The sequence below is a fragment of the Odontesthes bonariensis genome, chromosome 10 (genome assembly GCF_027942865.1).
Source record: "Odontesthes bonariensis isolate fOdoBon6 chromosome 10, fOdoBon6.hap1, whole genome shotgun sequence".
NCBI classification, from domain to species: Eukaryota; Metazoa; Chordata; class Actinopteri; order Atheriniformes; family Atherinopsidae; genus Odontesthes; species Odontesthes bonariensis.
Genome location: NC_134515.1, coordinates 11,994,496 through 12,006,639, shown reverse-complemented (window position 1 = coordinate 12,006,639; position 12,144 = coordinate 11,994,496). Strand labels below are relative to the sequence as shown.

Here is a 12,144-nt window from a genome sequence, read left to right as displayed (position 1 = left end):
TAAGAGTTTTCAGGAGTCATTCTTGTCCAGTTTAAAACGGTCCATCTTTTCCTTTGCAGTCGCTCCTTTGTGTTATTGGATGTGTGCTCTGGGTCATTGTCCAGCTGAGCGATCCAAGAGCTTTCACTCAAACCCAGTTTTCTGACCCGAGTAACCCAATTCACTGGTCATTTGATTACATCAGAGGCCAGCAAAGCAGCTCCACTGCCAATAGAACCTGTAATATGCAGGGTATTATGTCTTGCTTTTGGGCTTCATTTTGTCTTGATGTTTGAGTCCTGCATGCACAAGAACTTAGGTGATGGTTAGGAAAAAGGTCTGGGATAGATTTGATTCACTTTGGTCTATTCACATGACTCAAATTGGGCAGTAGTTTGTTGCTATCCTCATGTGCTCATGCACCACATCAGTCCATATTGCTGAGGTCAGCCTGAAACTCTTTAAAACCTCCTATAAGCTGCTTTTTTCACAACTCCCATCAACCCTCACAGATTTCGCCGATGGAGTTTCTTCTTAGCTCAACATCCTGGAAGCATCTCAGCAGTTTCCATCCATCCATCCATCCATTATCTTCCGCTGGTCCGGGGATCGGGTCGCGGGGGCAGCAGCTTGAGCAAAGAGACCCAGACGTCCCTGTCCCCGGCCACTTCCTCCAGCTCTTCTGGGGGGACCCCGAGGCGTTCCCAGGCCAGTCGAAAAGTCTCTACAACGTGTCCTGGGTCTTCCCCGGGGCCTCCTCCCAGTGGGACGGGCCCAGAACACCTCACCGGGGAGGCGTCCAGGAGGCATCCTAACCAGATGCCCGAGCCACCTCATCTGACTCCTCTCGATGCGGAGGAGCAGCGGTTCTACTCCGAGCCCCTCCCGGATGACCGAGCTTCTCACCCTATCTCTAAGGGAGAGCCCAGACACCCTGCGGAGGAAACTCATTTCGGCCGCTTGTATTTGCGATCTCGTTCTTTCGGTCACTACCCACAGCTCGTGACCATAGGTGAGGGTAGGAACATAGATTGACCGGTAAATCGAGAGCCTCGCCTTCTGGCTCAGCTCCTTCTTCACCACGACGGGCCGGTGCAGAGCCCGCATCACTGCAGACGCCGCACCGATCCGTCTGTCAACCTCCTGCTCCATTCGTCCCTCACTCGTGAACAAGACCCCGAGATACTTGAACTCCTCCACTTGGGGAAGGATCTCATTCCCGACCCGGAGAGGGCATTCCACCCTTTTCCGGCCAAGGACCGTGGTCTCAGATTTGGAGGTGCTGATTCTCATCCCAGCAGTTTCACACTCGGCTGCGAACCGCTCCAGTGAGAGCTGAAGGTCACGGCCCGACGACGCCAACAGAACCACATCGTCCGCAAAAAGCAGAGACCCGATTCTGAGGTCGCCAAACCAGACCCCCTCAACGCCCTGGCTGCACCTAGAAATTCTGTCCATAAAAATTATGAACAGAATCGGTGACAAAGGGCAGCCCTGACAGAGTCCAACCCTCACAGGAAACATGTCCGACTTACAGCCGGCAATGCGGACCAAACTCTGACACCGGTCATACAGAGACCGAACAGCCCATATCAAGGAGTCCGGCACTCCATACTCAGCAGTTTCATGACTGTGAAATTTCTTGGTAACATTATAAACTGTGGAAGCAGGGATTTCAAGATCTCTGGATCTTTATCCTGTAGCTTTTCTTTCTTCATCACATCTTCATTCTCAACAATCTCACCCTTTTTTATGCTTTAAAAACTTTTTTTTTGTATTTTACTTCATCAAAATGGCACCAGTACATCTGCATACTCTACGTAATTATTTTATATTTTCATTTCACAACTTGAGAGCTTTTTTCTGTTGTTGTTGTTGTTGCTGTTGTTCAGTGACTTTGGATATTTACTTAAAATTTGAATTATACAAACGCTAACTTGTGCACTAAGGCAAACTTACAGTAAATAAATCCATTTTCTGCTCACTTGTTTGCAGTGTAAGCTCAGTGGAGTACACTGCAAACAGCTTGTAAGCCATTTAATCTAAACTTAAATCAGATACATATACCAGCGTGCATCTGTCAGCATTAAAACTGTTGCTTTCAATGAATTCAAACTGTTTCATTCCCACCCTCAGTCCCATGAATACGCTCTACCTGAAGCTTCGGTGCCCTGCCGTACAGCCCCCTCTGGTGGTGATATCTAACAGCGGACACAACATCATAGACTTCCATCAGGTGGTTGTGGGTAAGTCATTTATAAAGTTCTTGCACACAGTCATTTCCCCCTGTATGATTTTTGCGTACATATTGTGTTGGATTTATGCCTATCGTTGCAGGAGAAAGAGTGATTAAAAGGTTTACAGTTCAGAACATTTCAAAGGAATCTTTGGACGTATCCTTTCTTCAGCTTGTTTTCATCAAAGTTTTACAGTTTGATGAAACTGCGAACCAAATGTGTTTTCAACTTAAAAGAAATCATGCCAAATGGAATCTGTGTTCTGCACACATTTATCGAGGTATCCCAACACATTGTTTATAAAGAATGGATAATGTGCACATTATATTTCAGTCGATCTGTTGTAGAAGGCAGATATTATTCTGTCGGCTTCAGTCAAATCTACTTTTACTGCTAAAACTTTAAATACTGACACTGATGAATAAGCTCAAATTGTATTAAATATTCTTCCAACAACTTAAACAAGATAAGAAAAGAATCATTTCTTACATACCTCTAGAAATATTTAGCATCACAGATAGTTAATTAAACCTGCAGGACTTTGCACGGTTGCCAGTTTTATGCCGTCTAAATCTCTCTTGAAATTAGATCTGTTTTGAAGTGTGGATTTTTCAGAGTAAGAAAAAACTTTCATCCTGGTTTAGACTGTTTTACATTGAAGTATTGAATCTTTGAAGCGCAGAAATTGAAATTCTGCTCACCTTCTCTGAGCTGAGATGGAAATGGGCTGCGGTTGTAGCACATTGGTTTTTTTGTTGCTTCCTATCTGACCTTCACCACATTTACCGTCCATCTCTGCTGTTCACTCTCCATTAACGACATAAAAAGCTCATTCTCACCAACATATTTCTGCTGAAATGTATACGACTCTGATGAGGTAATGCCAGACAGAACTCATAGCTCCTGACAGCTGTTACTTTGATTTAACTTTGATGTCCAGACATCACATGTTACAAAAATATGTCCCTGAATCCCTACTGCCACTACAAACGATGAACAGTTACTCAAACGCTGCTTTTCTTTAACCACGTGCCAGCTGAAGTCATCGGTGTTGGATATACACGGTCCTTTCTTCCTCCTCAATGCTCTCAGATGCATACGACCTGGAGAAAAACACACTTTGGTACTGGCCTTTAGTCCAACTCTTGATAGAAAGGTTGGTTGCCACTTAAAAGTAGAACTTCTCTTTGTTGTCATTTACTAAAAGCGTAGTTTGAGAAATAAGCCAATTATCCACATTAACCACTATCTTTCAGCTTGAAAGCAATCCAATGACAAATCACTCAAACTGTTGTTTAGTGACTGACAACATTATGAATATTCAGAAGTATTTTACCCACCCAGCCTTTCATCTTCTCAGTACTGTGACGTGTTGGAGGTGCAATGCCAGAAAATGGTCTTGGAAATGACTCTGCGTGGGGTGGGTGTGGTCCCTTCTGTCACCCTGTCTCACACTGGAGCTCTCCTTGACTTTGGATACGTGTTAGAGAAGGAGCCCACATCACAACGTGTTCAGGTCAGTCAACAGTTTGCCAGAAGCAAAAAGGCAAGAAGAAGAACCTGGGCAAAGAGGAAATATCTTGTTAGTTTAGAAGATTTCTGCTTGTCTGTGTCTAAAGCTGGGCATACACTGTGCGATGTTTGGCCCGATGTCGACAAGATTTTCACTCGTGCGACTATTTTGGAGATCGGGCCGAGTTTTGGCTTAATCGTGCGTCTCGCATCGTGTAGTATACATGGGGTAACGACAAACGATTAAGCCCTCCCGACCACCTCCCGATCGATCGGATGAAAATCAAACTTGTTTGAAATCCTGGTCGCCCCTCGTGAGGCTCTCGCACAGTTGAAGCAGTTGCACGCGGCGATTTACCTCATCCTGTCACACTACGCATGCGCGAACATAGATACGCAAGAGAAAATTGTCAACAGAAGAAGAAGAAGACAACAGAACAGCATGGCAGCACAACTTCCAGACAGTCCGACCGAGTCCGACGTGTTGTGTAGTGTGAGCAGCCAGATCGCATCAGACCATCGGGTCGTACAGTGTGAGAACAGGAATCGTGAGCTGCGACGTTTTAACCCTTGCGATTCACTCGTACAGTATGAGCAGCAGCTGAATACCGCGATTGAAAAAAATCGCACAGTGTATGCCCAGCTTAAGTTGTGTCCATTTTAAAACAGTCTAAATCAGATGTGTGTAGAGTGTGTTGACTGTTAATGTCAGCCAGTTCTGGTCATGGCATTGGGTCCTGTTCTGATTACAGTTACAGAACAGCTCAACAGTGGCAGTGGGTTTCAGGGTGCTGCTGGCCAGTCAGTCTCCTTCCAGGCATCAGGACGGAGTCGACAGCGTGGCCTTGCTGCTGGACAGTTACAGAGGCTCTCGGGTTCAGCCTACTGTGGGTAAGATGTAACAAATGAATCATTACTTAACCTGCAAACTTTGGATGCTAGAGTCCTGTCATCCCTGTCCATGCTTTAGCTGTTCTGACCCAGAATTTAATACTTTATCTGAAAAACATTTAGGTGGAAAATTAAAGGAGCAGCATTTAGGAATTAGTTAGAAACATCAAATGTATGGAACAGATGAACTCACTGAATGGGTTCATACTGGAAGTGTAAAAATGGTTTGAACTAGGGATGCACCGATCCACTTTTTTCACCACCAATACCGATATCTGAAGTTTAGTATCGGCCGATACCGATACAGAAAAACAGCATGGAATTATGGTGACATATGGTAAGTTTCATTGTGTGGAAAAGACTGGGATCATTCTTTTGTGCAAGGCAATATCAGACTTGACTTAAACATTTCTTTCCTATTTTTTTAAAAAACAAATTAACAGATATAAATGTACTGAATTACTTATTTATTGAATAATTGTGCACCAGTAAAACAATCTTAACCATAAAAATATAACAAGTGTAACTGGTTCAGTCAACTCTTAAAAGTTGGAGTGTAGCCCATTTTGAATTTCATTTTAGGTAACCTTTTCAGATTTCCAAAAGTAACCCAAAATGAAATTCAAAATGGGCTACACTCCAACTTTCAGAGTAGCCCACAATACCTACAATACTTAAAAATGGTCCCGCATTGGGGTTAGTTTTGCGTGGGACAACAAAATTCAGTACACTCATTCATCATGCCAAGACGCACAAAAAAGTCTCATGCCGCCATGGTCCCAGGTCCACAGTAAGGCAGCCATTTTGGATTGTAGGTGAGTTTTCGTGCCATTTTTGCCTGATTCCACGCCTTGCACATGATCGAACTCATCCTACATATTTAATGGTAACAGCTTCAAACTTGACGAGGTTACTCTTAAGACCTGGGGGGGGGTTCATGGAGAAACCTTTCCAAACTCTGAACGGTGTGGGCGTGGCCAGGCGGTGAAAATCATGTGATGGCGTTTGTGGTATGAAAATTATCATCATCGCAAAGTCATGAAACTTGCCACACACGTCCACCCTGTCAACCTCGTATGTATGTAAAGGGTATCGTGTGTGGGCGGATCAAAATGGCTCAGTGGCGCCCCCTAGAAACTTTCACAAACCCCTCCGCATTGGGGTTATTATGTGCTCGTGCGTGTGGGCAGAGCTGCACGACTACAGTGTCCAGCGCGTGTCCCAACGTGCGCACATCTCGGTCCCGCATAGAGCTGCTTTCAGCTTTCTAGTTTTTTTTTCTAATTTAAAAAAATCGGCAGATATGGATAGGCCCATTGTCACCGATACCGGATCTCGAATTTTCTTCGATATCGGTGCCGATATCCGATCCAAATATCGGATCGGTGCATCCCTAGTTTGAACGATATGTTGTGGCCTCGATAGTCATGAGGGAATTTATTTATATGAATGTTCTAAAGTTTTAACTGTGAGTCTTACGATAATTACAGGTGGTTTGTAATTAGGTTTTTCCTAACATGTCAGCGATGTAAAAAAAAAAATAATTTAAAATAAAAAATGGCTTAAATTTAATTAGATGAAAATAAATGATCCCAAAGGTAAATTATGACGAAAATACCTTGGGATAAAACTGGGCCCTGTTCTACGGAGTAGCCACGTAGTTTTGCTATGTTTCCACGGTAGTCCAAAGCGCACAAATAACAACTGATCCCACAGAGGGACTTTCATAGTTTTACCACTTGCGTGTTTGGGAGGGGAGGGGTGAGGCATTGGGTTTTTAAATTGGTTACTATCTACAATATTGCTAAAAGATGTGACTAAATTCTACAAACCACTTCTTTAAACAGCTTCCAAGACTCTTAATTTGCGTAACGCCTAAACCTGTTGTGTCAAACTCTTACATCAATTTAAACGGACAGCACCTGCTTTGCAATTTGAGCTCCGAATTGCACAACTGAGGTTCATCATGTTGGCAGACAAGATTGTGGCAGTGGTACAGGAGACTGAAGTGGCACATGTTATTCTATGTTATTCTTCAAATATAAAGTTGAGATTCAAAACAAATGGTCTGAACCCTAAGCCATGAGGTTCATAAATAACATCCATACATAACACCTCAGCTCTGGTCATGAATTCTCACATTTTCTTTAGAAAAGCTTACCCAAAGTTCACCAAAATACTCAAATTAAGGCACCAGAAACACTTGCAAAATATCTTATCAAAGTAAAGCTTTATAGATAAATACTCAGACTAAAATCAACTAAGGCCACGGATAAAGCCTTTAAGGCTCTTGATGTAGTCACACTGTTACGTATATAATTATTCCACCGGTGTTACTGTCAAACCTCTTTCATTACTGTTTAATACTGCCACACCTACAAATAATTAATAATGTCCTCATCTGTTATTTTGTAGTATTTTGCAGTGATTTGGTCACTTCAGGATATTGTAACAGGTATAGATTAACTATATCATGAAGGGATGCAGATGATGTAATGAGAAGCAACTCATTTGTCATGCACAGGGATTTTATGTTTTTACTCTGTGCTCTGAATGATTTATTTATCTTTGTTTTTATCAGTTTATCCTCATTTATATGATAAGCTGAGTGAAATACACATGCCATTTTGTTTTACAATTATTTATTTTATTTATTTCTAATCTGATGCTTACATAGCAAACATTGTTTTATTTTCCCTTTGTAAAGGAGCCCAGAACTACAGTGGACTGAGTGTGTTTAGCGTAGCGCCACTAGAGGGCAGCATTGCTCCTGGACAGAGCCAAGACATCACCATCACCTTTCAGCCTGATCACCCGTCTGTCAGCTACTCTGACAAACTCACCATAGAGCTAAAGAATAAGGTCAGCAGACACACACACACACACACACACACACACTGAAATGTACTTAAAGCTTTGAATGCACGTCTTTACTCAACCTGTCCTTGTCCTTAATCACTCCTCCAGTGCAAACTTGTTATTCAAATGGTCCCACTGCACCCTGTATGTCTTCACTTCACTTTGCTCTTCATGATGTAACGACCTTAACCCTGCGCCCTTTCTGTCTCCCAGAGTAAAGTGTGTGTGATGGATCTGAAGGGTGCAGCCTCTTCACATAATATGTATCTATATGGAGGAGACCTGCTGACAGTGCCCATCGAATCTCTCCTCCCATCGCTCATCACCGGTCAGCCTCAGCTCACAGGTCTCAAAGCCTCTATCTTCATCTCATTGTGAGGGTCACCACATGTGTCGTGATGGACACCCTGTCGCTAAATGGAATATGTATTCTCCAACGAACAGATGACAGTTTATCTGTTTTAGAGTTCATCTGTTCAAATTACCCATGGAATCAGGTCCAGGCGTATCCTCTTATGGCTCCAGTAGCAGAGGAAATTGCTAGATCAGCTCTATAAAGATGATTAATATCTTCAAGACACATTCTATGATTTATTAAAGCAAGGACAGAGTATGCAGTGAAGTAATTTATGTTAACAGTGGCATGCCGACAGCCCATGTGCAAGTTACCGGCAATCAGATCATATTTCATCACAAAATCATGAGTGTATATATAAGCACACCACCTTTACAGAGTTATGTTAAATTTGACTAAATCTTAAAAGGTGCCGGTGCGTTAAAATACCATCAGCACCTGTAAAATACCCCATACTTTGCAATGAATGCGTCACAGAAACGGCACTCTAGTGAAAGAGTTGTTAGCTTGAATATTTAATATTTAATATTTGCATTGCAAAAATCTTCTGATTTTGAGTATAGTTAAAAAGTACCATCACAGCATTTGTGTCAGATCATTTGTTCTTAAATGCACGATACTCAATTTTTTATTCGATTCTCGCCAACTTTCAGTTTTCATTGATATGTCAATGAGATAAAAAAATCAAATGGCAGACTTTTGTGATGCGTTACATTTGTGTGTTAGGTTGGCATGAATTTTTGATATTGTCATTGTGTTGTTATGTGACTTTGCTGTTAATTCTAGTTTATTTTTTATGCATAGCTGAGGATGCAAGGGTGCGTGGCCCAAAATGTAGGACTGTGTGGCCCAAATGAGACACACAGCGCAGTAAAACAGAACCATGTGGGTACCTATTGGTGGGTTACCTGTCCTTATGGGATGCAGAATGATTATAAAAGGCCTTTAAAAATCCACAAAAACTGATACAAGATTTGTTGGAAATAATGTTCCAAATAAAATAAACAAATGTAAGCCAATTGATGCCTGAAATGATTCGAACAAAAGTACCATCAATGTGAAAGTTGTACTTGCACTGTGGTGCTTTCGGATAAAAGCTGAAACTGATAGAAATGGTTTTACTTTGTGGGTCCAAAAGCCAGCTGGGGTGTAATTGAGCTATATCAATACACTGAGTTGATGTCAGCAGAGTGGTCGGTCTGCAGGCTTAAATCTCTCTTTCTTGCACCATCAGAGGCGATGGAGAGGCCAAGCATTCCGGTGCTGGTGACCCTGCGGGCGAGCTTCAGCGCGGGGGTCCTCACACCTGCAGTTAGGGAGCTGCAGGTGGGCTGCATCCGCTCCACACCCACAAGCAAGAAGGTACTGGAATGTCACTGAAGCACAGCAGAGGCAGTCAGTCTCCTTGGATACATAACTCACTGCTTTCACGTGTTATCAGCTGCACTGCATGATAAGAAAATTAGCAACGTCTACAAATTAGGGATGAACTTAGCATCACTGGGCCAGCATTACAACACGGAAAATCATCATGGAGCTGTTATCACTGACAGAAGAGAAGAACTTGTCTCTTTGTACTAGAATGACTTTTCTGTGGTTTTCCAGAGTGGTGAGTTCTACTGGGACAACGTGGCGTCACTGCAGCAACAGGGCTTCGTTGTGGAGCCCATCAAAGGCAGCATGGAGGCAGGCCACAAACGCACCGTCACCATCACATGGACTCCCCACAGCGGGTACAAGGTGAGAAAGAGACGTGTCACTGTTATTGGAGTCGCTAAACCTTTTCTGCTGAGGAAGAATGAGGAAATGTTTGCGTAAATCAGTCCCAACTCTGTGATAGTGAAAAAAATATCTACAACTGATGCTGTGATATGTTTTTCTGTTGAATATTAAAGGAAAAAACTGTTTTAACTGTACTGCTAAGTAATCCTGCTAAACAACTAAGTAAACTTAATAAAGTGCTGGTCAGAATTTAGGATATCTATAACAAGTTATTAACAACAACCAAAAAAGACTATAATGAAGAAAACCAAACATTTTTTAAAAATAAAACATTCACTGTCGACACAATTATTGGCACCTTTTCGATCAATTTAAATGAGTTTCTCACCCGGGATAAAAAAAATGAACAGTAAGTGCCTCGGTATTCATTTTGAGTGTTCACGTGAATGGAATGGAACAACAAGTGGTGTTTTTTCTGCATGAAAAAAAAGACAAAAGAGCTCAGTGAGTGAAGTCTGTTAGAGTTAGTGTGGACAAAAACCATCTGAAGAGTTTCAGGCTGACAGAGGCAAAATGGAACGATGGCGTCAGACTGCGCTGTTGCTTTTTGACCCTGCAGGCTCAGAATTGGGGTCGTACATCCACGCCATCATCAAGAATCAATCAGTGAGAAGTTGTAAACTGCACTACTTGAGTTATTTAAAATCCCGCCGCACTAAATGATTGACTGTATGTGTGTGTGTTTCAGCCCTTTGAAGTGGTGCAGATGTGTGTGCCTCTTACTGTAAAGGGTGATGAGAAGAATATTTACAGAGTTACCCTGATGGCTCTGGTCTCCACGACTGCTGGCTGACCTCTACAGTTCCCGAAAGCTTGCGTATGTGAAGTCTGCTCACGCATACGCGGACAGAGTACACTCATGACATATCTGGAGCCAACAGTAATAAATTAATTATTTTCTAAAGGTACAAATGTTTTGGATTTCTTTGTCTTTTCATTCTAAGAGCGCTCATAGTTTATCTTTGCTCCTCTCCAAATATTTGGTTCCAAATGTCAAACAGCTTCTGCAAAGGATACACCGGTGTAACCTCACTCATAGCACGTCCTCTGTCCTTCTGATGCACTTTAGAAGTTGAGACATCCTCCAAAATATTTATCTTGAGATCTATTTCAAGGTCACTGGCAGGAGGATGGAGAGGACGAGGAGGCACAACTTAGACAAATGAGATGAGTCTAACGTCAGCTGGGCTTCTGTGTTACTCTACCTTAATTATCCCTTTCATCGTGACAAAACTATTAAGACCTCTTGATAGATGTAGATAGTTTTTTAGGCCCGACACTTCTTCTTTTGTCTTCCACTTGTCGAGCATTTTCATCAGTTTCTTTAATGACGCCCTGCACACCGTGCAGAGATTAACACATTTTAAGTTAATACCTCCCAGAGAATCATCTTGTTGGTTTTATGCCAGTCTGTGCTATCTTTGGCATATTTATGGGATGCAACTAAAAAAACAGCCTGTGACAGGTTGATACTAACAACGTGACCAAAGATAACATTTAAATTTTTTTCTTTGCTACGTTGTTTGTTATGTGTAGACACTGATTCATTCCTTGAGTTTGTGCCTTTTAATGCTTGAGTGGCTTAACAAAAAATAAACAAGTAGATATAAGTCATGTGTAGGGGATGGACTTAAAATGAGAGAAAAAGCAGCCAATGTCCAAAAAAAACTATTGATCAAAACCACTTTAAATGATTGTAAGAAGGTCTGGCTGCTTAGAAGCTAAATATCTAAATAAATGAGGGGTGGTTGAAGGCTTTTGCACAGCACTGGAGCATGGACGTGTAGCAGAGGACCGAAGGGGTGACAGAATGCCTTGAGACTGTAAAATGAATTTCCAGCACACTAATAGTCTTCATAAGCAGAAGGTTAACAACCGTTTCCCCAACACAATTCTTTATTGAGAAGCAGAATTATTAAACCCTCAACAAAACTTCCCCATCTGCAGTTCTTTGTAATTTCGTGCAGGATTTAACCGTAGAACTGATCTACACCACCAGAGGGTGTGTTATGCCAAGTTAGCGGCTGTTTTATAACCAACACGGTGAAGGTTGTGTCAGATAGAAGATGTACAGGATACAGTGCTGGCCTCCCATAGCCGTGCTGGTGCTGTATCTCTGAAGGAATAAGGTTCAGTTTGAGATAAGTGAGTCAGAATGAGCAAATAGAAATGTTTCTGATGGAATACATTTGTTTAAAATCCCATTTCTGTGAAAATAGTTCCTATTAAACAGGCACTTACTAGCATGTTAGTTTGATGGAGCCTGATTGATGCAACAGTAAATGTGAGAGCACCAATAAAAGTGATGGTAGCATTACTATTTTCAGCTAAATGAGCACCATCGGGGACACCTCTCAGAAGGTGTCGATGGTCTGATCGTTTAGACATTTATCTTTTAGCATGTTGGTTCATGATAAGATGTATGCATAGAAACAAGATTTTAAATCAGCAAAAAAATAAAAAATCGACAGGTATAAATTATTTAAATCATAAAAGAACATTAAGTGGCTGTTTCATGTACCACCAGGT

At 42.0% G+C, this 12,144-nt stretch overlaps 1 protein-coding gene across 1 annotated transcript in view; it reads left to right on the top strand.

Annotated features, from left to right (window-relative positions):
- cfap74 (cilia and flagella associated protein 74) overlaps positions 1-10,484 on the top strand; it is a 50,036-nt gene extending 39,552 nt beyond the window's left edge. The window contains exons 30-39 of the mRNA XM_075475601.1: positions 2,116-2,225; positions 2,317-2,372; positions 3,253-3,372; positions 3,577-3,732; positions 4,481-4,619; positions 7,327-7,481; positions 7,692-7,824; positions 9,068-9,195; positions 9,439-9,573; positions 10,304-10,484. Of these exons, the coding sequence (XP_075331716.1) occupies positions 2,116-2,225; positions 2,317-2,372; positions 3,253-3,372; positions 3,577-3,732; positions 4,481-4,619; positions 7,327-7,481; positions 7,692-7,824; positions 9,068-9,195; positions 9,439-9,573; positions 10,304-10,408 (1,237 nt within the window). The 3' untranslated portion in view covers positions 10,409-10,484. The remainder of the gene's footprint in view (positions 1-2,115; positions 2,226-2,316; positions 2,373-3,252; positions 3,373-3,576; positions 3,733-4,480; positions 4,620-7,326; positions 7,482-7,691; positions 7,825-9,067; positions 9,196-9,438; positions 9,574-10,303) is intronic.
- Positions 10,485-12,144: the final 1,660 nt, after the last annotated feature.